Here is a 26,697-nt window from a genome sequence, read left to right on the forward strand (position 1 = left end):
TCAATTATTCTCTTTTATAGCATACTACATGGTAGTATAAACACAACTGGAGCCTAAGTACCTAAACATACTAACATGAGGGGGAGGGAGGAAGAGTACACATGTAGAAATTCACTTCCTTGCAAAAAAAAGTTCAAAACCTACTTCTATAGTTTTTGTGATGATACAGCAAAAGTTAAAACCTGATATTCTCACTGAGATTATACAACTGTAAACTTGATTATTTCACGTCAGCGTATATGTATAGAGGCAGAGAATCACTATACCATTCTTCAAATTTTATATTTTTAGAATTTTAAGTACTTATTTCATCTATGTAATTTAGAAATTTCAAATCATCTCAGTTTACTATTTATGCTATACAGATTTCAAGTCATAAACAAAACGTCAAAGGATTGAAAAATCTTTTAGTAGCCTGGCATGGTAGGTGCAGTGGAAACTCTGAAGTCTCTTAAAAGTAGATAAGTTTCTTCCAGGCTATCCCAGGTCCCCTCACAAAGTGTACTGAACTACATAACTTCCTTTAACCTTGTGGAGACATTTTCAGAGAAGAGCAAAGATAGCTGGAGTTAGAGAAGGACACAAGAATGAATTCTCAGTTTCCTCTTAGCCTGTGGGTAGAAAGCGGGCAGCAGAGATGGAGACAGACAGACTGGAGGGAGGGACTGAGCCTTGATTACAATCCTTCCTAACATCAAATACCAGCAGGTAAGTATATAAAGTTTACTCCAAAACTACGTATTAAAAAGACTGCTATCCTTACTGTATGGTCACTAACTTTTTTTTTTTTTTACAGTTTTACTTCCTAACCCATACTCAGTTTTACCCAGTTAGTTAAGTTATACAGATTAGAAACATTTATTGCTAAGAAAAAAAGATACATGTACTTTTTAAATTAAAAAAACAATTTATTTTTAATGTGATAAATTCATATTTTTCATTAGTTTAAATTAGCATTTCATTTCCTGTAATCTATTTTAGTTTCCACTTTCATTTACTTATGAAACTCTGAAATCTAAGTTTACATCCATAACCTTTCTCTAACCGTATTCTTCTGAGTACTATTTTAAGAATGACTGCAGTCAAACTAAGAAGTCATCAATTTTCTATGAAATTCAGATCCCACAGGACTAGTTTCTATCTTCTAGACACTTGCATCTTTAAGGTGGCATATGCTAACTTCCATGGCTGAGATTCATTCAAATAAGTTAACATTTATAAACTTACATTCTTCTTAAAACCAAAGTATGCACCAATAAATGTCAGAGGCACAGATATACAGAACCAAAGAGCCAATATGGCAACCAAGGTCCCGAAAGGAATAGCTGCTGAAGATCCTTCTCCCCACAGAATCAGGTTCATTATGAAGAAGTCAGCAAACACAATCCTGAAAGACACAACAGGCGTCGGGTAACATTTGAAGTGGAAGCAAAATGATATAGTGGCAATCATATGCAGTGAGTATCACAATTTCTGTGCTATACACAGTAAAGTGGAATTGCTGGGTTATTAGGGTATGTAATTTTTTTTTTTAAAACTTCAGTAGATGCTGATGTTTGGTAGAAACCAACACAATACTGTAAAGCAATTAGCCTTCAATTAAAAATAAATTAAAAAATAAAAAAACTGTAGTAGAAAACTGAATTGCTCTTCAAATTGGTTTTGCTTGACTTAAACGCCTATCAGCACCTTATGAAATTTATCCCTTAACATATTTTCATCATTCTTGGGACTGCTAGACTAAGAAACAGACTTTTAAGAAAAGGAATATAAAAAACTCTCCTGTCTAAAGGCAATTTTTTCCAGGTAAGTCATTCCAAGTAGTCATTCTGTAAATGTTCACTGAACATTCATTTTTTAAAAATTAAATTCATTTTCTTGGATACACACACGAAAGATTAGACTTACGGGACAGAAATTCTGGGAACTAAAATATGACTATGTTAAGCAAGTTATTATTGAAAACTCCACTTACCCAGGACAAAGAAATGATGTTAATAAAACATTTGTTTTCCACTTCTCACCTCCAAAGGCTGCAGAAGAAAACAAAAGTGGCATTAACACAAAGACGTACCTTCAAAGCAAACCAAATGTCCATACCTCAGGTCTGAAACTGGACAAATGAACACACAGCACTGGGTGCCTACTCCTAGAAAAATGACACGAGCAAAGGTCCTGATACTCCCTCATCCAAGGATCCAAACCCAGAGACACACATCCCAGGACTGCCTGGATTAAGTCCCACTCTAAAGACTTTTGTTTCAGCATAAAATAAATCTAGTATCAAAAGAAAGTCATCCAAACAAGTTTTTTTCTACTTTTTTTAACTTCAAAAGAAAACAAACCCTTAGATTCTAACCCATTTCAATCACTGGGACCAGATGAAGAAAGTGCCCTGGAAACGCTCATTTACCCTGAGGCCAGTTTCAGAATCTGTTATACAACTGGGAACCCTCAGGCCTAACAGGCAGCACTCCTGAATGCCCACAGGAGGTCTGAATCGCCAGGGTGCCTCCAGCAGGGCAGCTTCTCCAGGCCGTGGGGGGTGGAGTGTGGGGAGATCAGCGTGTAGGATCAGGTGACCAGAAGGGGTGCAGCCACCTGACAGAACAATTTACTCACCAACTTTTTACTCTTCTTTACTGCTAATGTTTCCCCCCACTTTAAAAACGTAAAGTATTTGGAGTAAAATAAATGAAAGTACTCCTCCACTCCTAGTTCAAAAGTTGGAGATAAAACTGGCTGAGATCTGAACACAGCTTTGATTTTTAAAACAAGCTTTAACAATTTAAAAGTTTAAGTACTTCTTGGTCTAAAAGAAAAAAATAATTTATATATATGATTTGAATCCACAGCATTACTGACAAGACTACTGTGAAATTATGAATTTGGGGGGTTTAATACAATTTCAATCAAAATTCAAATATTATTATTTGAAACATTAAAAATGAATCTATACAATGAAGCATTGTGTGACAACGTGTCTTCAAATGTTCTGCCTGATGAATATGCTGCTTAAGCAGCAGCAAGGAGGTCTGAAGTACAGACAAGAGATGAAGGGGAGGTGTGTCCGTCCGGCAGGGAGTATGGACGGGAAGTCATGTGGAGGAACAGCAGGTGAGAAGGTCCTCAGACAGGTGCACAGGTGAAGAGCCTGCCTGAGGAACGGAAGGAAAGCCAGTGCACAGAACCTGTGAGAAAGGGGGAGCAGGCAGGGCTCCAACCATGTCTCCTTTGTGTTAAAATACACATGACCAGCCTAATCTGTCAGCAAAGAACGAAGGAAAAAAAGAAGTCTGACAAAACTCACAGCAAGCAAACACTCACTCACTCACACATGCACACAGACCTTCGCATACTCTGCACATCTAGCAAAACCTAACACTGCTATTTGGGGTTGAGTCTAGCCAACCACACCTTAAGGCTACCTAAGTAACCCTGTGTATTTTTGCTGAAACCTTAGTCCTAATCAGAAGACCTTGGGGAAACCTAGCCCCGTGTCACCATCTCCCTGGCATTTTCAATCACAGATTACCGATAGGATCATCTCGACTGCACCACAGGCTTCCTAAGCAGGGCAAACTTTGGCATTTGCTGACCCGGAAAGCTACTTTGTAAGTCGTCTAATCCTATCCCACTCTTATTCTGTGGCTCTGAATTCTTTTTTTCACTGAACTTTATTTTACTTTTGGAAAGCAAGAACACAAGAGAATGCAACTAAACCTTGCTACAAGAGTAACTTACTTGGGGGCTCTTTAAACAGTGAGATCTGAATTTATGTACAGTGTATCTTCATAAATATTAAATCAATGTAAGTATGCCCTCTCTCACATAAAGCATTCATATATATATATATAAACATATGTGCTATTTGTTTTAATAAATGACTCACTGATACTTTTTCCCTTTACTAGACTAAACATATTTCTATGAATGTAGCCAGTCTAAGTTGTGCAGCCAAAACAATTAAGTCAAAACTTAAGAAGGAGAGAGGGGACAATGGACAGGCAGCACCTAAACTTCCTTAAGTCACTGTTTAACAAGCGTGTTTGAACAAGCAAATCTAGGGACAGTCATCCATTTCACAAGCTTCTTTAAACACCTCTTAACACACTGCTTGAAGAGCCTCAACTACCAGACAAAAAGGCTCACACCCTCGACGTGGCAGGTTACACTCCTGGTCTGACACCCGCCATGGCAGCTCCTACTTACACTTGTAGAATCTGGCGGCGACGTAGCCTGCAGGTGTGCCCAGCAGCACCCATAAGACCACAGCACACGTCATCAGAGCTCCGCGGTTGGCAGGTGACAAAAATCCCAGGCAAGCAAAAACTAAAAAAAATAAGTAATTTAAAGTTATGAATTTTATTACTGTCTCCTTTGAAGTGATAGAAGACCCTGCTCATTTTTTAAACAATAAACTGAATACAACTTCATGAAAATATGTTCCCTTACCACGCAACCACACTGAATCCTAGTAATATGTAAGGCACTGCATCAACAGGATCACACGTAAGGCAAGCTCCAATTTGGACATTTCCTGTCAGGGTCCACCTTTCCTGTTATCAGTGGAGGCTGACTGCAAGCTCAAGAGTGCTTTCAGCTCTTCTGAGATTCAAGTACAGCTTTTAAATTAACATCAATAAAAACACTCCCACTGTAAAATATTCTCACTTTCTGTTCCTTTTAAAAACAATACTGAGTCCTCTGGGGTGAAAAAAAAACCTCGTAACATCCAAACGTAAGAGATGAGGCAGAATCTAGTCAAAGGACAAAAGAGAGGAAAAACGATCTCACAGCACCATTAGCTTTGTGAACACTAGCTACTGAAGGGCTTGCTCAGCAACTTGGGAAATTGCTGCCTACTCTTATTTAGCTAGTTAGCTTGTTTGTTCTTCACTATATAACCCTCCCAACTAATTAAGAAAAAAAAAAAAAACACCATCCTATAGTGATTCCGAGCTTTAAACTAGAAGTCAGATATTATGACTTTCTCAGAAAGAAATCCAAGAACAGATGCAGGTGGCTCTCTCACTGAAATTTCCGGTGTCTCCCCCAGGAGCACACAGCCAAGCAACCACCACTGCACACCTTCCCAGCAGCATCGACTGGAGAGGAGAAACTCACGATCACAGGAAACCAAACAGGGTAACTAAAGGATCTACTGGAATTTTAGCTAAGACACACCCTCCCCCAGTCCTCTCAGGCCTGAGACATGGATTGTTCTGAAGCAAAAAGTCCATATTCAAGCACTAAAGAGAAACAATCTCTATCATTTTCTAACCAAGGCTCTCTGAAACTGTCCTTCATGACAAGGTCTCTTTCCAGCTGACCCCAACAAAGATTAGAGAGGGGCGGAAGGCCACCCTCGATCTAATTTGAAAGCAGAATTTCACCCTCAAGCATCCACTCCACTGGAACTTCACCTCGGCTCTCTGGGACTTTGCAATTAATCGTCTGGCTGTGTCCAAACCTCTTTCATGACTTGTTTTCCCAACCTCCCCTCTTCAGTGTAATATACTTACAACTGCTAGCTAGCCTCACCCATCACACCGACATCACCTTATCTAAGTTGTTAGTAGATAAATATGTTCTAGTTATTCTTCAACGGAGCCGGAAGGTGCAAATCAGTCAACCCCAAACTTTGCAGGTGCCAGACATCTGGAATCGGTCATTCTCTTTCCAAACACTTACATGTTTAATTGCATCATAAAAACTTGGGACAATTTCACTTGCAGAAAATGATTATAGTATTGCGTATTTAATATGCAAACAAACATAACATTCATGTGTTACTTGTTCACCAGTAGCAGGCAACAAGAGAACATGAGGAAATAAATGCAAAATTCAGAAACTCTTTTCATAAATACATTTTTCTCTGATAACTTGGAAAACTGAAAGACCACGACATTAAAACATCTCCAGACAGGAGTCTCAGGGCCACTCCTGCAGCTGATGAATACCTCTAAGGCAGTTCTGTTTTTTAAAAAAAGAAAAATTAAAAATTTGTCCTAATTGACAAAACCTTAAATAATAAAATTTCTGAAGACTTTCAAGAGTCACAAGGAAGAGATATTTTTTGTGTGTGTAGGAAGATCTTTCCTCAATGTTGCTGGGGAAAGAAAGAGGTCTTGCTCCCTAAATCTTGCCAAGGTGGCGAGGTCTCCAAAAGCTTCCCGTCTCGTCCCCTCTGGGTTCTGTCCCGTCTCCTCTCTGTTCTGTCCCTCTCAGTGGAAGCCAAGGATGTCCTGGGGTTTTCATCACATGCTCCGGTGAGGCAGGACAGCCAACCTGTGTGGCCCTGCTTCCAGGCTACCCAGACGAGGATCCGGTCATCTGCAGCTCCCATGCTCCCATGACAAGTGCTTGGTCTCTATGTAGCTGTGAGGGTGATCTGAAGAGTCAGCTTTTGGCACCGCTAACCCCGTCCCCCGAGAAGGCAACGGCAAGCCACTCCAGTACTCTTGCCTAGAAAGTCCCATGGACGGAGGAGCCTGGTAGGCTGCAGTCCATGGGGTCGCTATGAGTCACACATGACTGAGCGACTTCACTTTCACACATTGGAGAAGGAAATGGTAACCCACTCCAGTGTTCTTGCCTAGAGAATCCCAGGGACAGGGGAGCCTGGTGGGCTGCAGTCTATGGGGTCACACAGAGTCGGACACGACTGAAGTGACTTAGCAGTAGCAGCAACCCCACCCCCAGTCACTTATGGTCAAAGAACACTGATTCTGAGAACCAAAGGACTCTCAGAAACAACAATCTAGCCTAGCTACAACTTAGGAAAACTGGATTTCAAATAATTATTTTTTAAAAGCATTTTCTACTTTTTAGTTTTTACTTAACACTTACATAAAGTCACGAAAGTCATAATCAAAATCTGTGTCCCCGATCCCAGAAAGACGGATAGCAGCATCCCTTTCCTTGGAGGACGGAATATATCACCATGAACCAGCTTCCAGCCAAATTCTTCCTGGGCATCCTCCTGAAAAGGGAAGGAAATCGTTTCATCACCACAGGACTGTCAAGAAAACTAGGCAGTTTGTTCATTGTTGAATATGCAGATATAGAAATTTAAAGAAAAACTTACAGATATTAATATTTATTTCATAGTTTTGAAGTATGAAAGCTTGACTCATGGAGCTTTCTATAACTTTCTTGAATTGTTTCTAAAGAAATGTTGTGTGTTTTAACATCTGCAAATAGTTACTGAGATACTTTAAAAGAAATACAAAGATAATGGGATACCATGTCCTAGTCAGTCAAGCTTTATGATCCAACTAGATGACAATTTTAAATCACACTCTATATCCTTTTTACCCCACACTAACTTATCTCCAAAATAAGCAAATGGTATCAATTCTCAAAGCTACTCTGCATGCATAGTAGGCTGTGGAAATTTTAATAAGCTTGTGTCACCAGCCCACACTGCTCCCCTGATCTCCAGACACACATATATACCTGCCTAATTAACAGCTCCAGCGGGCTGTTCAGCGGACACCTTGAACAGAATCATCCACAAGGGAACTGATTCTCTCCCCACCTCTACCTGCAGTTCTCCCAGTAGATACAACTCTAGCCTACTAGCTGCTCAGTCGCCCAAACCTTGGAGCATCTTTTTCCTTTCCCACACTTCATACAATCCTTTAACAATTCCTGTAGCTTAGCTTTTAAATCTACCTGCAGGACAGATTAGCTCCTGGTTCAAGCCACACCCCCTCACCTGGCTATCGCAGTGTGCACTAAACTGGTCTCGGTTCCTACACTTCAGCTGAATCTCAACACAGAACCAGAAAGATCCTTTTAACTGATTGGGTGGTTCGGATCAGAAACATGGGGTCAATCACTGGCTTCTCTCCTCTTCCACACTCTCAACTAGTCAATCAGCATTCCGTCCCACCTCCCGGACACCCTCTGTTTATCTGCCCACTGCCCTACTTCCTCTCTGCTACCATCCCTTGACTCTGGAGATTCAATACAGTCTTCTGACTGGTCTCTGTGCCTCCGATCTCGCCCGGCTCCAGACAACTGTCCACACACGGTTAGAAGTGATTTTCCTAAAACATGAATCTGGCCGTGTCAACACCGTTTTGTATACTTCAACAGCTTCTCGGTGATCTTCAGACTGCACAGCTTAGAAAGTCCTTCAAAATGTGGCCTCTGCTATTTCTTCAGCCTCACTCTTAACATTTTGTCCAGGGTACTTCTGTAACCCTCCCCCAAATTCCCACTCATATTTTTATCTTTGCAGCAGTTGACAAGATCTAAAAATAACTTCCCATGTGGTCGAGTATTTTATAGTTCCACATTTTCATGTAATTATTTGAATATAAGCAATGAAGTTGGAATTTACTTTTTTTCCAGATGACCACCTACCTCACCCACAATTTTCCTCAAAGCTACTTTTTCTTCGTTGATACACTTTTGTTAACCTCCATAATTAGACTCATTATTATTATAGATAGAATATACCATTTGGAATTTCTTTGTTCACTAATCCTTCTAAGCTTCTCTTTAGGATTATTATTTATTTTCTACTAAAGTATTTCTAAAGAAATACTTTAGAAAGTATGTTTGTGGTCAACTGTTTCTGTTAGTCTTTTTTTGTTAAGTCTGAAAAAGGTATTTCACCTTCATTTCTGAAAGATCTCTGAGTACACGATTCTATGTAAATAATTAATTTCTCTCACCACTGATTTAAAGATATTATTTTTTGAGTTTCCATCACCAATTTCATTGTTTTTCCTTTGAAGAAAGCTCAGTCTTTTTCCCCCTTCAGCTGATTCTAAGAAAGATCTTCTCTTTTCTCTGGTGTTCTATGGTTAACTGATTGAGGTGTGGATTTCATTTTCTTTATTCCACTCTGAATACACTGCGTACTCTTTATCTATAGATTCTCATCTTTCATCTGTGCTGGAAAATCCTGTTACTTTTTCATATATCTTTACTCTGTAATTAATAATCCTAATATCTGAAATATTTGGGACCTGGTACAAATTTGTTTATTGTAAATTTTTGTGAATTTCTAGATCATATGTTATGGACCTCAAATGCGGAGAAACCAGCAAACCCAAATTTGGAAGACTTTCCTTCAATTTCTACTCAATTCTGCTGAGAACAGAAGGCATTTACTAACCTAGAATCACTCTGCCCACTTCAACAATCCAGGCTTAATAAACAGGAGGAGATCGAGGTTCACCACTGACTCAATTTAATTGCCCAGTTGGTTAAAAACTTGATATAAGCATATTCCTAAAGAAGAACTTTAACCTCTTATGCGTGCGCTGCTCCTGCTCTAGTCTCACTCAATCTGGGGGGACAGGGTGGATCTGGGGGAGTCCTTGGATTCCTTTTTTTTTTTAACCAGTCGTAAGTCCAGCAATGCATCAAGTCTGGTACATCAAGGGCTAATTCATTCATTCCAACAAATATTTGCTGATCACCAACTATATGCTTGGTTTAAAATACCAGAGCTCCTACAGTGAGTATAACAGACAACTTCCTGTGAGCAGATCTTCTCAAATAAGCAAAATACATAGTACATGAGATGGTGATAGGAATTATGGGTGTAGGGTGTGAGGTGTGGGTGGAGAGGACGTAATCTTAATGGGATGGTGAGGAAGGGCTCACTGGGAAGAGCACATCTCAGTAAAGACCGGAAGAATGTGAGGGACTCTCTGAGGGAGGACACTGAGGAAGGCAGGAAAGTAACTGTCAGGAAGAGCCTGGAATGGGAACATGACTGATGCGTCAGAGGAAGAACAGCAAGGCAGCCAGCACAGTGGCAGCAGAGCGCCAGGAGCTACCACAGAGCCTCGGGGGCCACTGTCAGGGCCAACTCTGGCTTCTATGAGTGCAGTGGATGGAAGTCATTGGAGGGCTGTGATCCAGAGTGAAATGACCTGACACTCTGGAACAGACTCGCTCTGACAACTACCGTGAGAGACTGGCAGGAGGCAGAGAATGGGAGCAAGACTGCAAATGGGGTTTTCTGTCCTGTACCTCAAAGCACTTCTATACAAACTAAAAAAAAAAATTCCGTTAACTCAGCAATTATTTGGAATTACCAATTATGAACAGAGTATTGTGAAATTATTTTAATAAAATACTTAATAAGGCATCTAATCAACAATATCATGGGAAAGAAACTGCAGCATTTAAGTGCTAAAAAGCTTCTAAACATTAACATGTTCTTTTTTCTAATCAGAACAGGACAGAAAGATGGGTGGGGAGGCTAAGAAGTTAGGGAAGAGAAAACAATGAAAAGCTGAGTTTTATGTATTCATTACAAATCACTGCTGGGAAATGAAAAAGTATAAAATGCAAAACATTACACAACTTAAAATGAGAAGAAATGAAGCTGAGATATTAAATTACTTTGAATACACCAAAAGATTGAAATGATATAAATTCGGTTAAAATTAATTAAAGAAATCAAACATATACGCATATAAAAATTGCTTGGGAGTTACTCTATTTAACTTTGCTGCTTCCCAAACTGAACATCTGCTGGAAAGAGACTCTGACAGAGTTGACAGCACGTAAGCGAAAGAAGGGCAGAGCTGGAGTCCTACACCCGCACTGTCCCTCATCCTCTACTGGTGCAAACGAGACTGTGAACAGTTCAGCTCTGAGAGCTGTAGGCACTAAGTCTCTACCAACAAAACCAATTCTTAAGGATTATTTTCTTATCTGAAAATGTCAATTCAGGATCACTTCTGAGAAGAAATGTTTTAAAAGCAGATTCTGACTAAAGATATTATTTAACATTTTTCCAAAGAAAAAAATAAAGACTATCCGCAGCCGAGCAAGGAGCAGTTCAGATGTGTCACTCACTGTAGAATCCATCTGATTGTATCTGGCGATGTCTTTATGCAGCGTCCGCAGCATAATCATGGCCACCATCCCGGACAGGAAGAGGACAATGACCAGGGAATTCATGATGCTGCATAAGCAAGCACATCAGGGTTAACCGAGAGCTTAATCACTGGAGCAGCAGAGCTCGTTTTAAAACAGCTTATTGAGTAACACTAAAACAGCATCAATCAATTAGAAAACTAACCTAAAATCAAACAAATTCAATGAACTGTGCTCTGCTTCATGGCCTGTTGAGAACTAGTTTTCTGTCAACATTAATAACTACTGTGCCCAAATTAACATACCATAAGCTGCAAGGATCAATAATGGACTGGTCTCTACTCTCAAGAAGTCTACTGAGAAACAAGTTATTCAGTAAATTAATGAGTGTCAAAAAGATTAGTCTGTGAAGTAGGAAAAGGAGAGTAATGGCACCTTGGACAGTTCTCTAGATAAAAGTTTTGGGTCATGTTCTGAAGAAAGAATAACAGTAACAATAACTCTAACCCTAATTATTATTATTTATAAAAAACAGTCCGAACAGCTGTAGCAGCTTGTATACTGAGCCCTCTTCCATGCCAGGTAAGGTGCTCAAATGTTCTGTTTCATTACCTCCCTTCAATCCTCAGAACAGTACAGCTTAATTCTAGACGAAGAAATGGACTCTGGGCACCTAGGTGATCTGGCCTGACTCACAACCAGTGACCCAAATCCAGGACTGAATCCAAGTCTACCTAATTCAAAAGTCCAGCCTTCTGAGTAACTGGCCAGAGTTAGAGTGAATGAGACGCTCAAAACAACACAGAAGAGAATAAGGACAGACAATGAAGGAGATTAACGCTGTAGCCTTACCTAAACCACTGAATGTGGGTATGAGGCATGGACTCCAGAATGTAGTCCCATCGAGATGCCCATCTGATATTCTTCTCTTCCTATACAGATTATAAAAAACAAAAAACTCTTTGAATAAGAATTTGCCGACAAATTCTTATTACCAGAAATCCAAAAATTTCCATTCAGAATTTAACCTTCCAATCAATAAATACAATTTCTCATTACCATAACTCGAGTCAGTCATAATATTCACTGAGCGAGATTTACTCGAGACTCGGGAAAATCAAGATGAAATTAAGCAGTAAATAAAAAATGAGTTCCTAACAGCTATGGTTTTTCCAGTGGTCATGTATGGATGTGAGAGTTGGACTGTGAAGAAAGCTGATCGCCGAAGAATTGATGCTTTTGAACTGTGGTGCTGGAGAAGACTCTTGAGAGTCCCTTGGACTGCAAGGAGAGCCAACCAGTCCATTCTAAAGGAGATCAATCCTGGGTGTTCATTGGAGGGACTGATGCTAAAGCTGAAACTCCAATACTTTGGCCACCTCATGCGACGAGTTGACTCACTGGAAAAGACTCTGACGCTGGGAAAGATTGGGGGTGGGAGGAAAAGGGGACAACAGAGAGTGAGATGGCTGGATGGCATCACCAACTCGATGGACATGAGTTTGAGTGAACTCCGGGAGTTGGTGATGGACAGGGAGGCCTGGCGTGCTGCGATTCATGGGGTCGCAAAGAGTCATACACGACTGAGTGACTGAACTGAACTGAACAGTATCTAATTACTTGTATTTTTTAAAGTCTTGTTTTAAATCTTAATTAGCAAAGGCTTATTTTAAATGTTATGATTTAGGAGCTGTATTTAATTTTTTCAGAAAATTGAGTGGAACAGCTTACTCTTGATTCTCTTCGATGCTATCTATCTATATCTGGGACATTTAACCAGACCAAAGTCATAACCTAGGCACCCGGAGTCTCTAGCAGGTGTCACCCACACCAAGCTCTTAATATCCAGAAGGAAAGGCGTATTACTTACTGCACCAGGCTTGCAAAATTACACATTATATGGGGACAGTAAACGTCACAACTATATTGGATTGCCAAAATAGTTTATTAAAAATAGAGGTGGAATATTGCCCAAGATTCTCATATAATAAACTTTACTTTCCTCCTAATAAAACACTCCAGTGAATGTATAATAAATCATCTATCATAAGGAAATTCTTCACTTAAAATCACATTCAAATCCTGGTTTCAAAAATGGTGTCGTTTTCCCAAATGCCTGTTGCAGTGCTTGCTTTGGTAGCACACACACTGATGCTTGTTGCGTATCTTGGCTGTCTTCATACCATCCTTTATGCCTCTTTTCTACCTTTTGCCTTGTTTGTCTCTCTTATGGCTTAACATTTTTAATGAGGCTCAGTTCTCCAATTTCCTATACTTTTTACTTAAATGAAGACTTAGTTTTGAGCACGATTATGTTGCCTGGTGCACTGACAAACTATTCCAAAAATCAGCTCATTAAAAGCTTATCTACTTGACAAGCCTGATCATTAATATTTTTAATTAGTTTAAGTAATATGAATTTAAAATCAATTTCCGAGTTATACTAAAGATAAAATCACACTCACCTCAAAGCTAATAGAGTAAGTATAGGCAACTTTGATCTCCCCAGAAGCCTTGTTACTTATATCCATGGGAGGTCCAGAGCAGTCTGGTTTATCTATATGGGTATGCTTGAAGCTGTGAGAAGAAACATTTTGGCAAGATGCTGAGGAAGTAGTTTTTTTAAATGGAGTAAAGGTTAGAGATCTTGTACATATTTCACAACGCTGCTGACAGTCAAAAGTGATTCAAATCACACTGAACTGTACAAATCTTTACTTCATATAAAGGGCTTAGTTATACATATGCGTTATTCAAACTATTACTCAAATAAGAACCAAACTTCAAAACAATACTTGAAGAGCACTAAAGAATCTTCAAAGAAATCAAAACAAACACTGAGGGAGTGTAAATTAACTGTCATCTTATTATGGTATGCATTTCTTTACCATTAGTGGCATGAGAAAATGGCTAAATCAGTTGGTGTTGGGGTAGGGGGAATCATGGGGGGAAAAAAAAAAAAATCAAAAAAGCACCTCCCAAATAAATGATAGGTACTTTCACACTAAAAAAGTTGATAATTTGAAGAGATGCCCTTTCAATGACTTGTCACATACTGGCATCTAACACTTCATGAAGACTTTCAATATGACACAGTAAGCAGCTCATCTGGGCCTCTGCTTTTCCACTGTAAAAGGGAACACAGTTCTGACCACTCATGTTCTCCATTCCAGGCTGACATGGAAAAGCTGTCAAAAAGTGACAGAAAACCAAAACAAAAAGCCACCTTGGTTTGCCTACCACCTACCATGACAGGAAAATAAATAATTTAAATGATTTCTCTGGACAACCCATTACTCAACAAATCATGCTAAAGGGAATTTCAGTAAAAACAATTAAAACACCAAATTATGTCAGAACACTGATTAAAGTTAACTGGGCCCAAAATATTTATTCTTTGGGTCTAAATTTCGCTTATAGTTATTTTTTTTAAATTTATTTCACAGTTACCTTTTTGGTTCAAGTTTAGCAGCCACTAGTCTTGCTCCCATGGATCCAGTCTCAACGACATGATAATATATTTTGATGTCAACATGGTTGAAGATGTAAAACGTATCTCTTTCATGGAATTCCGACTGTGGACCAGAACTTAAAGTTAGTGTTAGAACACTGGCTATAAAAGAATCAAAACAGAAAACTTTAAAATGAGCCACACCATGAAGGAAAATTTGAACCTAGACAGAATTTTCATCTTTTCCATAAAAATGAGTAAGTTTTAAGCTTAAACTCCTTTTTAAAAAAATTGAAATACAGTTTAAAGTACAATGTTGTGCTAGCTTCTGGTATACAGCAGTGATTCAGTTATATATATATATCCTTTCCCATTATAGTTTACTACAAAATACTGAATACAGTCCCTGTGCTGTACAGTAAGACCTTGTTACTTACCTAGCAGTTTGTATCAAACAATCCAAAATTTCTAATTTATCCTCCTCCCCCCTTCCCCTTTGGTAACCATAAGTTTGTTTTGTTTTCTATGCCTGTGAATCTGTTTGTGCTTTTGTAAATAAGTTCATTTGTATCATTTTTTAAGATTTCACATAAAAGTGATATCATATATTTGTCTTTTTCTGTCTTACTTTATTTACTATGATAATCTCTAGGTCCATCCATGATGCTGCAAATGGCACTATTTCATTCCTTTTCATGGCTGAGTATTCACTATGTGTGTGTGTATGTCTGAATATCATTAAGAGGTTGATATTCAGGTTATATTCATGACCTCATTATACAAAATGTGATATATATTCCCCAATAATTTTGACTACTTTCTCAATTAATGTCTTCACTTATTTTGTTTTTTTAATCATAAAAGAACGGCCTCAAAGATTGATACCTTTTTAAAAAGGTGTAATACCCAAACTTTTGCAATATAATATTCTACGGACTTAACTTTGTAATACAAATTTCATGGACTTACAGTGAGGTCTTTCTGGCAGTTCACTAAGAACATTTTTTAAATAAAGTCAGAACATACAAAGTCCAAGCCCGTGGCATAGTATTTAGCATATAGTAGATAATACCAGTAAATGATGAACTACACCTGAATTATTTAGTTCCAGAGTTATAAACTACAACTCAAGTATGGGAGTTCCCCAGCAGTCCACTGGTTAGGACCTGGCACTTTCACTGTGGTGACCCAGGTTCATTCCTTGGTTGGGAACTAAGAAGCCACAAGCCTTGTGTCGCAGCGCCCCCCCCACCCCCCAAAAAAATGACTGAGCAGTTATCCTTCAGAACATGTGAACAGTACTCATTTGATGAATATAACAATTTGTGTCCAGGTAAGGAGTGAATCCTTCTACCAAATAGCTTATTTTTAAAAGTAGCAGAGTTAGTTTATCAGAAACTTACATTAATAACACAGGCATCTTTTGCATGTCCTTTATCTGTAATGTAACAGCCAATAGGAAATCCAGGATTACAGAATCTCTGACCATCTTCAACATCATAACACCACGTTACAGGCATATTATCCACAATCCTATGCACAGAAATGAAAGTCAAGTTACAAACCACCAAACATGACTAGGAATTACTCACCAAATCTGTCATCACTCTGTAAAATTTAAATGTCTAGAAATGCCTTAAGGTGTCAAAACGACATAAAAAAAAATGACATAGAATGTAGTATTTCATAAGTGATAGTACTATGCCAATATATGACACACTACAGTGAGAAAAAAATCTTTATAGTTTTTTTGAAAGGGAGTTTTATAAGTTAATTTACTGCAATCACTAACAATGTCATTATCTAGATACCTAAGTATAATTTATCTTCAGTGGAACACTCTAAAGCTCTAAATAGGTATGAAACAGTATGTTTAGTTTCTTGGGAACAGCTTATGGAAAACAGTATAGAAAGAAACGTCTTTTATTAGGTAATTCAATAAAAAAGGAGAATATAATTGCAAGATATGGGGAAATATTCAACTTAAGGGCCAGGTGAAAAAGTGAAAATTACAGTATCTATTAAAACTGTGTAAATCCAACTTATGTCTAAATGAAAGGCTGCTATAAAGCTAAAGAAATAAATCTTTAAAGTTCTATAGTGAAAAGAAACTTTTTTAAGAATAAAATTCTGTAGTACTGTATAACCACATAAAAGTCTGAGCATGCGGTTCCCAATACCCAGAACACACCACAGGGTACAAATAAAAATAATTACTAAAAATATACTAGCTCTATTACAGTCATAAGACAACACTCCAGGGCATGTTTTATTTGTTAATTAACATATGCCTTAGGAAGTAAAATTATGATTCTATATTCACTCAAGGTATACATTCATGACCTAATAAAACACATCTCGTCACATTTAAATGCCATTTAATAGTACCCAATGTACTAAATTTAAGAATCACCTACACTATTAAATTGCTTATTATAACCAGCAGGCTAGCAGTTCCCATGAAAAGACTATAAAATATTAGAAGCATGAAAACTATGTTATATAGTATAAATAATTCAGATTTTCTGGAGGCCTCAAGAATCAGTTAATTGCTTCAATTTTTTTAGACAATGAAGATCAATAAATATATACTAGCAATATATTAACTGTAATATCTTTATGCTATCATATCAGAGAAAGTACTGTATAAAATTATAGTGCTAGTTAGAAAATGAGAAACTAAGGTGAATATCCTAAATTTATCATCTATGTAATGCCTTGATATAACCTTTTACTGGTTGGAAACAAACAAAAAACAAACCCCCAAATCCTCGGATATAAATGTGTAAGTTTCAAAGAATATAATTTTCAATGACTGCCTTGCTAAGTTGGAAAGCTGTAGTTACTGAAATTTATAACACCAAAAATATTAAAAATACTATTTTTAATCAATGAAAAATATGTAAGACAACTCAAAAAGTTTAAAGGTCAAATAACTGGCACCAATTTTTCATCATTAAGGAATGCCTTCTATTATTCTCTACCTTTATGGGCTCCCTTTAAAATACTTCTATCAGTCAAGCTTCATTTATTAATAACTGCTTTTCCCAATAAATTAATTTGAACTGTGGTGCTGAAGAAGACTCTTGAGAGTCCCTTGTACTGCAAGGAGATCCAACCAGTCCATTCTAAAGGAGATCAATCCTGGGTGTTCATTGGAAGGACTGATGCTAAAGCTGAAACTCCAATACTCTGGCCACCTCATGCAACGAGCTGACTCACTGGAAAAGACTCTGATGGTGGGAAAGGTTGGGGGCGGGAGAAGGGGACGACGGAGAATGAGATGGCTGGATGGCATCACCGACTCTGTGGACATGAGTTTGAGTGAACTCCGGGAGTTGGTGATGGATAGGGAGGCCTGGTGTGCTGTGATTCATGGGGTCGCAGAGAATCGGACACGACTGAGAGACTGAACTGAACTGAACTGAGAGTTTCCTTTTTAAAAAATTTCTAGAGCTTCTGATCAGAATGAAATGACTCATGTTGCCACAATACACCCAAAAAATTGCAGCAAGAAGCAAAGAAACTTGGCATTTAAGTTACTTTTGGGGCTTCCCTGGTGACTCAGATGGTAAAGAATCTGCCTGCAATGCAGGAGACCCGGGTTCAATCCCTGGGTCAGGAAGATCCCCTGGAGAAAGCAATGGCTACCCACTCTAATATTCTTGCCTGGAGAATTTAATGGACAGAGAAGCCTGGGAGGCTACAGTCCATGGGTTCGCAGAGTTGGACATGACTGCGTGACTAACACTTTCACACAGTTTTAACATAAGTTAATTTATAGTATCTAATTAAGGTTTTAAATTTTTGAAAATAGCATGTTATTCCTCTTTGCCAGCAAACTGAGATCCAGGATTGGTACTCACTAGACTAAAATATCTTTAAAGACCCCTTTCTGTCCAATAAGCCAGAGTCTGGCAATTCTATGATACTAAAAAAAAAAAAGTAAGTACTTTGATAACTAGTCAAATAAATTATGCCTTTATAAATAAAATATCACAAAGATCCAAGTCTTTGGGCAAAACTTAGGGAAAAAGCACAATCACAGGCCATGCAGAAAACAGGGATTCAAGTGTCTATTGCTGGTATAAAAATATTTATTGTTCAGTCTTAAGAATCAAGAAGTAGCTTAGGTTACTGACAAAGCAAGCCAAGAAATCCTCAAACTGTGTTCTAAAATCCCCAATAAGAATTAAAAGTATTCATCAATTTAGATATGAATATTAACCACTGTTAATATTACAAGAATAATGAGTTGGTGCACTAACGAATAATCAGGCATTTTAATCATTCAAAAGGTAGTATGGTTAAAATATTATAAAGGAAGAACTACAGATCAGTCATATGACGGAATGCCATACAATTACAAAAAGAATGAGGCAGACACAGATCTACAGACATGCTTTACGTGGAAAAATGCCTGTATTTTCTTAAAATCACCAATTTTCAGAATTGTGTACAATACTCTGTACAATATTTCAGCTGTTATTTTAAAAGGCACACACTCTTTTATATACCTACATATGCACAGAAATCTGGAGACATACATGAGGAATAAACAGTGCTGCTCCTGGGGAGCAGGATGAAAGAAGCTGAGAGTAGTAGAGAACACTTTATCATTCATCTTTCATATTTCTAAAGGCTCAAGCTATTTTATCTCTGTCAACTCTGTTACCTGTGCTTAAAATCAAATTACACAGTAAAAAACTCTGAAGTTAAGGACAGAAATATACTCAACTAATGGTTCACATAAATTCATCAATATGAATCAATATTTTCCAAATGTGTAATGAACTGATTTAAGGACTAAATCCCACTGTCTTCTAGATTTACCAGACTGTGTATCTATGGTATGGCTTAGATTTTTTTGTTAATGGATTCAGACTTAAAATCATAAACTTTTCTGACTCAACAAAAAAAATTACTGTTCACCAGTACTTTTCCAGTTTTTTTTTTTTTTTTTAAGAATAATAGTTTAAGTTTGTAACTATTTTACTTTATTTATTCTTGTTATTAACCATCCTGGGATTAAAACAGTACCTAGGTTAATTGGAGAAGGAAATGGCAACCCACTCCAGTGTTCTTGCCTGGAGACCAGGGAAGGGGGAGCCTGGTGGGCTTCCGTCTATGGGGTCACACAGAGTCGGACACGACTGAAGTGACTTAGCAGCAGCAGCAGCAGGTTAATTGCATCATAAATAAGTTGAAAGTATTTCTAAGTACTTTATTATCAGGAAGCTACAAAGGAAGAGCTGCTTCCGTTATCTTTAGGACCAAGACTCTAACAGTATTTTAGAACCGAGGGTCAAGCAGACAGCTAAAAAATCACCCATATGCCATCAAGAGTCACTCTTTCATTCATTCAACAAATGATCAGCTGTCAGAAACAATGGAGGTGATGGGGCAAATCTGAGCCTTAAATATGATTCTGTAGGCTGGAAAGAACAATTTGAAGTAAAACCACCAAGCGAAACTTTTCAATTACTTATGAGTAAGAAATGTATCCCAAGTTACATTAACTCAGCAATAAAGCAGTAATCTAACAGTAGCTTAGAGGAAAAATGCTCTTGGCTTACCAGAAACCAAAGAAATGAGGAGGAGATAAAGGGGACTTTCAAGTTGCAGTTTGTATTCAGGGTCAGATGAGAAAGAAGCTGATATGGTGTAATGGGCAAGTTTCCTTCCCTCTAATGGAGCCCAGCTATGGGAAACTCATTTCTGTGTGGTTCAGGTGTATTCTACCCAGGTCTGGCCAATCAGAGTGAATTCCCTAATCACAGACAAGTTGGTGAATAGCATGGGACCCTGGGTCACCCCTCTCCAGGACTCCTTTGCTCTATGTGTATGAAGGGGAGGATGGGGAGGAACCCAGGAGGCAAGAGGGAATGAGAGGCCCCAACCATCCTACTGAATCACGGGATCGGGTCATGTCCAAACTGAGCTCAGTGAGGGAGGGCAAAGGGGTCAGTCTGAGAAAGCGACAGGACCAACGTTCAAGACGGTATCCTGTTCACCACCTCCAGCACCGTATACTTTTCAGAAAAGGCAAAACACATACAAACCATGAAGACCACAGAATATAGGCATTTGCTGAAAAATTATCTGGAAGAATAACAATTGGTTATCCTTGAAAAGCTGCATTTTTGAAACCCTTTTTTAATACTGTTTGAATATTATACGGTAGGTAAATAGTACGTGGGAAGGAAAAAAGTTTTAAATGCTTTTTTATTATGATGCAAACTGACTGCTAAAACACCTTAATGTTACATCATGCTTATAAAATAAAAAACATTACACAAAATACAAGTATTTTTATTTGAAGTAGATGGTATCTCTCAAAAATCAAATGAAAGTTAATTTTTCCCCCCTATGGTCTTTTTCATGGCCCACAAGTATAAAATAATGGTATTTTTCTAAAAGTTTTATTCAGGTCCTTTCCTCAAGCATAAATACGCTCCTTTAAACTACACGTGAATAAAAGGCGTGCTCCAGGTACCAGGTCTATGTGCCAAAACAAGTAGCAGACAGCACGATAGTCTAAGCACAGTTCAACAATGACACTTTAAGCTGTCAGCCTTAGTAATCCTCTGGCAAATAAAGGTGCTACATTTTATTTAGTCAATGAAGTAATTTACACATCCAATGAAACAGAAGCGTCTTCTATAAAAGGAAAAAGCCCCAAATCCCAAATTTCCATGTCTTACCAGTGGTGCTGATAATTCAGTAACATGCTTTTTTTCAAGAATTCTAACTTTTGTTTGTCTTCAGCTTTCTCTGTATGGTACGTTTTTGTACAAACAAGCTTACATGTCTCCTCCTTCTTAAATGTAAACTGTATTAAAAATAAAGTGGAAAGCGAATTAAAATACCCAGGTCCGTCACACCTATAACATAAATAGAGTAAAAGCAAAACATTCTCATTAAATTAAGAACATTAATATTGATAATAAACATAAAAGTTCCTCATAGCTCAATCACATTTAAATTCCAATCTTACTGTTTCTCTAAAAACCTAAGTCACCAATACTTCTTTTCATAAAAAGTTTTTATCTTTGATAATTCCAACTTACCAATTTTTTAAATGTACATGAGTCCTCGGAGAGGAAAAAACCCACATGGAGAAAACACCACCACCTGTCTCTCCACAGTAATGTCTCCTATGGCTTTCAAGTAATAAACCAACAAGTTTTTTGTCGGCATATTCAGTGGATAAATTTGTTAAGTGCCTCCTATGCACTGGGTGATGGGAGGTTCAGCAGTGAATAACAGACTGATGACACAGGAAAAAGCCAAACCTGGCTGTCGAGAATCAGTATAAATATGATTCTTTTTACTCACAACTGAAAAGACTGTCAATTTTCAAGATGTCATGAATAATGAAGTTCAAACAAAAATTGACAATTTTTTTAAAACAAAGTTTAAAAACTAAGGAGTCCTCCAACTTTGGGGTTGAGCACTTATTTGAGAGCATGAACACATACACAGATATTATTCACAACATATTATATCATGTAGGCTTACTTTACCAGGGGCTGCTGCTGCTGCTGCTGCTGCTAAGTCGCTTCAGTCGTGTCTGACTCTGTGCGACCCCATAGACGGAAGCCCACCAGGCTCCCCCGTCCCTGGGATTCTCCAGGCAAGAACACTGGAGTGGGTTGCAATTTCCTTCTCCAGGGGCTGCTTAGGTCTTAATTTTAAAAATCTATTTCCGAGTTTTTAGGACTCTGCTTTTGCTGCCTTCTTCACCCCGCCCCCAGGGAAGTCACAGGGTTCACTCCCTTAACTTGCTTCAAGTCTTTAGTTCAAATGTCACATTCTCAGGTGAGACTTTCTCTGGCCTATTTAAAATTGCAAATTCTCCATCCACCTTCTTACTTGATTCATCATCAACAGTTCTTTCATCAGCAACAGACATGCTATGTATTTCCGCAATTCATTTTGTTTCCTTCTCCCCATCAGAACACCAGATCTACAAGGACAGAGATTTCGTCTTGTTCACACCTAACACAGTGCCCAGCACGTGAAAGGCATCAGTGGTTGTGTTAACTGAGTGATACGAGTGGTCAGATGTGAGACTCTCTGATCCTATGATAGGTAGCTACAGCTTCACCTAATGCATAAGATGTCCTGCACTGTTTCTTCCTGACCTCAACCGAAGGCGTAGATAAAAGACAGCAAAGCAAGTTTGGGGTTTGTTCTGTTGCTGGCTGTTACCACTGTTCATACTACAGATCTAAAATCAGGCAAAATTCTTTGAAAATAAAGGATAAAGAATCAATACTGAAATCAATACTGAAAAATATGTCAATACATTTATGGTTGGCTTGGCGGAAAAATAGCTGATATTTTAGTCTGTTTCTGTTAACCTATGCCTTGATCTTAAGAAATGCCTGCTCTGTCTCTTTAAGAAAAATTTGTTTTAGCACAAATCTTGATCCTAAAAAATTCTAGAAAACTCATAGAAAATGTTAGATGCATATTCTTTCTCCATTTTAAAATGCTCCCTCTGTTCTTCTATTTTACCTCAACTCCTAGGACAAAATTAAACCTGAAAAGCATTAGGCCTAAAAGAAGGATTTTTTGCATAAGCAAGGCACAGTCTTTATATACAAAGAAAGGAACCCTGAGTAGAATCCTACTAAAAAACTAATCTGCCTTTAACATCTGCACCAAAGGGAACAAAACCTCTGTGGATCTGAATATTCTACCGTTTACTGTCAGAGACTCCTGCTGCCCGTTAAGTTCACTGACGGTGTTACTTACTGATGCACTTCCCGCCTTCCATCATTTCCCAAGGTCAAGGCATATAAACAGAAAGATGGGGCTGAGAGACTAAGGGAGGATTTTCAGGCAGTTATACGATTTATATAAAACCACCCTATGCTATAAAAAGAATGCGACGATTCCCAAAGTAATCTCAACATAGCACAGCAGGGAAATGTCACACAGTTAGTATGCATGCCCCATTCACTATCGCTCATATTTTGAGTTCCTTCTTTCCCAGTGACTTCATCTCATCAGGCCTTCAAATCTGTCTGAAAATTTTTTAGATTTCTGGCATCTTTACAGTAGAAAATCTCAAAATATTTTAAGATGACATACATATGGTTGAAAACTATCAACTTGCAGTGAATTAAACTTGTACAACTGTATGTGTTCCTCTCAGGGCTTCATGGTGGAGACATGGTGCTGGGTAAGAGGGTTAGTGGAGCTAACTTAGGCATGAGGATTTGCTGGACAGATGCTCAACGTCACAAGTGCCAAGGGAGATGGACGGTGGTGTTCAGTGAGCAAACAAGGAAGGAGACTAATCATGGAAAGAAGGATGGGGCACCAAGAGAGGGAGCTGTAAGGCTGGGGGATTAAAATCCAGGGTCAAGTTAGAGCCAGTAACATGAGTGTGCTCAGCACGCACAGACGCCCAAGCAGAAAGTTAAAGAAAAATGCACAGTGCAGAACAGTATTTTAAAACATAAATGTACACATTTAATTCTATTTATATGTGCTTGCAAGTACATGGAAAATTTCAGGAAAGTTAACAAGAAACTGTGATGTGGAAAAGGGCAAAAGAGAGGAGAGAAACTTACTGTTCATTTTATATTCTTTGTATCATTTAGCTTCGTACATGGTGATATATTATTATTATAAACAAGTTTAATTCTTCTAAAAGAGCTCCATTATTCTTTGTGCAGCAGGAGAGCAGATATATATAAAATGAACAGGGGACTGTGAATTCAGAATGATAATAGGCTTAAAAGATAACAGATTTAAAAGGTAGACTAATTCTGGATGATGATGAAGTACACACACTGAAGAGAATATCTTATATTGTGCTTAGAGCTTGGTTTAACTGAACTCCTAAAAATGCATCAAGGATGTACCCCAAATATACTTTTACTGGTCAAAATAGAACGGTTCACTTCTTCACAAGCCAATGGGAAAGTTGAAGCAGTGCTGTAAGTGCTAACAGGGAAAATCGAGGGATACTGTTCCCAAAGAGGAGGGTAGTATGGAGAATCGTGACTGGAGGCAGGGTTCTGGATCCCTCTGCAACATGAGCCAGGGGGTCTGAGCACTCATCATTTACAAAACTGACTGGAGGAATGTTCCTTAGGACAAACTTACTCATAACGTATTGTGAGAAGGGGAAGGATCCTTCTAAACTGTGACTTTAAGTTATTTCTGGATGCACAAGAGAAATGAATTCCTTCTTAGCTAAGTTACCACAGGCTTTTCTATAAGGGGGGAAGGGGAAAGATGCAACTAAATGACGTTTATGTAACTCTGCATACAAACCTTATATGGTGATGGTTCAATTCTTTCCCCAAATAATACCTGACCCAGATTTTCAGATGGCCGTTTTCCTTCTGATGCTTGGCAAAAATCAAACCTGCAGACAAGAATATTTAAGGTTTTAAGCAAAAAAGGAAGCAATGAGATATCAAACCCCTAGCCTACCTAGAGGCTAGATTAGGTACTATCACTCTAGCAGCTCTAGTAGATGAGTAAGAAATATATTCCTACTCCAAGTTCCATGTACCACATCTCCTCAAAACAAAACAAAAACCGGAAAATTATGCCTTATAACACTTTGATTTTCAAATAACACTTTTATTAAGACATAAATTATAGAATTTTAAAAACTGACACAGTATAATTTATTTTTGTTCATTCCAATGATAAAATTATTTACATCCTATTCTTCAGGGGAATTCTGCGTAACTTATCTCCCTTTGTTATCTTTCTATCCAGATATTCACTTAATGACCTTTCAAGATGTGTCAAATTTACATGGGTTTCTGTCTCAACCTGATATGATGGACAACATGAAAAAAAGCACGGCCAGACAGACCGTCTGAGAAAACAGAGTCGTGCAGAATCCATGACCAGCTAGCTACAAGAGTTTCTCTATAATTTCCTGATCAATCTTTCATAAAGATTTGTTTGAACATTACAGCCAAACTTCAGCCCTGCTGTAGAACTTAAAAGGGCAGTACTGTGCTCACTACAGTTGAGACCAGCACAATGATGATGACACACTAGTCAGAGCCGTAAAAAGACGACGAATCTTGAGTGATAAAAAACTAGAGCTAGGAAGTTCCCTAATGAAGATTTTCCATCTACTGGATGTAAGAGATCCACTGAGTTTTCCCAAGAATATTCACAAAGATTTAAGGAGAGAGATTTGGTTACTTAACAAAAACTAGAAAAAAAGTCTCCAACGGTTACATAAATTATGGTCCATTTGCTCATGAACTCTGTAACCTCCTCTTATACATCTTTAAGATTATGAAGTCTCATAGGATCATCTTAAATTTTTTGTCTATTTTTCTACAGTAAACATTTTTTTTCAAAACTTAGATAATACAGAAATTTAGAAGTGAACGAAAATTTAGAAACCGAATTTTACACTCAATATGGTATACAGTGTTAAAAAAAAAAGGTATTTATGCAGAATTTTTTATAATATCAAAAATGGAAACAATGAAATGTTCACAAACAGAGAACTAGTGAAACAAAGCATAAATAGACTCAACATGATCTCTAAAAAGGGATAATAAACAGCTACTAAAAAGACTGAGGCAGCTGTGTATTAACATAGGGAAGCTGTCCACAACAGATTCAGTAAGAAAAACAAGCTGCAAATAAAATACAGAAAGCTACTTTTATTTAAAACAAGTATGTGGTTAGGTACATTACAATATGCAGAGGAAAAAATGCAGGGGGCAGACAACAAAGCAGTTTTTCCTGGGGACTGATTATGTGGGACACAAGGATTTTGTTTAAAATTATGTGGTTTTTTAAAAATCAAAAAAATTAAAGAAAACAAAATGGCTATTTGTCCAATCAGGTAAAAAAGGAAATCCGTGGTTCAGTTTTAGTTGGTGTTGCAAAGCAACATCAAGAGATCACATCCCACGTTTTAAACCTACCTTAGAAATAAAGAATACCCCCTTTAAAAGTGTTTTCAGCTCCTGTACGTTTTTAAAATGCGTGTGAACTTACCACTACCTGTGGGGAAAGTAAAGCTCTAAATGCACAAAATTCTGATGAGTCACAAAATGCCGTATGAGAACCAAGCCGAGAAACTTACGCTGTGTATTCATAAGGAAGCACAGATTCCACTGAGTCAAGCCTGTTCACGAATAGTTCTATTTCAGCCTGAAAATGAGAAAATACAGCATGAGAATATAAGCCACTGGAGACCAAAACTTAGGTCATGCCTAGAACTGAAAAGGAATCTGACTTCTGAAATGTGAACTTTTATGATCTCCAACTCACTTTAAAGAATCCTCTTATAAATCCATGCACTGAGTAGATTTATATGCATTTAAATTACAATAAAATAATTATGAGCTCCAAAAAACTGATGCTTTTTGAAGTGTGGT

At 38.0% G+C, this 26,697-nt stretch overlaps 1 protein-coding gene across 1 annotated transcript in view; it reads right to left on the reverse strand.

Moving 5' to 3' along the window:
- TM9SF2 (transmembrane 9 superfamily member 2) overlaps window positions 1–26,697 on the reverse strand; it is a 52,683-nt gene that overhangs the window by 8,694 nt on the left and 17,292 nt on the right. Inside the window, exons 2-13 of the mRNA XM_055426611.2 lie at window positions 26,403–26,470; window positions 24,605–24,698; window positions 21,013–21,140; window positions 15,712–15,841; window positions 14,308–14,432; window positions 13,323–13,434; window positions 11,710–11,789; window positions 10,837–10,945; window positions 6,853–6,985; window positions 4,213–4,332; window positions 1,976–2,033; window positions 1,228–1,387 (exon numbers count right to left, since the gene is read on the reverse strand). Coding sequence (XP_055282586.2) covers window positions 1,228–1,387; window positions 1,976–2,033; window positions 4,213–4,332; window positions 6,853–6,985; window positions 10,837–10,945; window positions 11,710–11,789; window positions 13,323–13,434; window positions 14,308–14,432; window positions 15,712–15,841; window positions 21,013–21,140; window positions 24,605–24,698; window positions 26,403–26,470 — 1,317 coding nt within the window. The remainder of the gene's footprint in view (window positions 1–1,227; window positions 1,388–1,975; window positions 2,034–4,212; window positions 4,333–6,852; window positions 6,986–10,836; window positions 10,946–11,709; window positions 11,790–13,322; window positions 13,435–14,307; window positions 14,433–15,711; window positions 15,842–21,012; window positions 21,141–24,604; window positions 24,699–26,402; window positions 26,471–26,697) is intronic.

Source organism: Moschus berezovskii, chromosome 13, assembly GCF_049115385.1.
Source record: "Moschus berezovskii isolate FMDL1 chromosome 13, NW_MosBer_1.0, whole genome shotgun sequence".
In the NCBI taxonomy this organism is placed as follows: Eukaryota; Metazoa; Chordata; class Mammalia; order Artiodactyla; family Moschidae; genus Moschus; species Moschus berezovskii.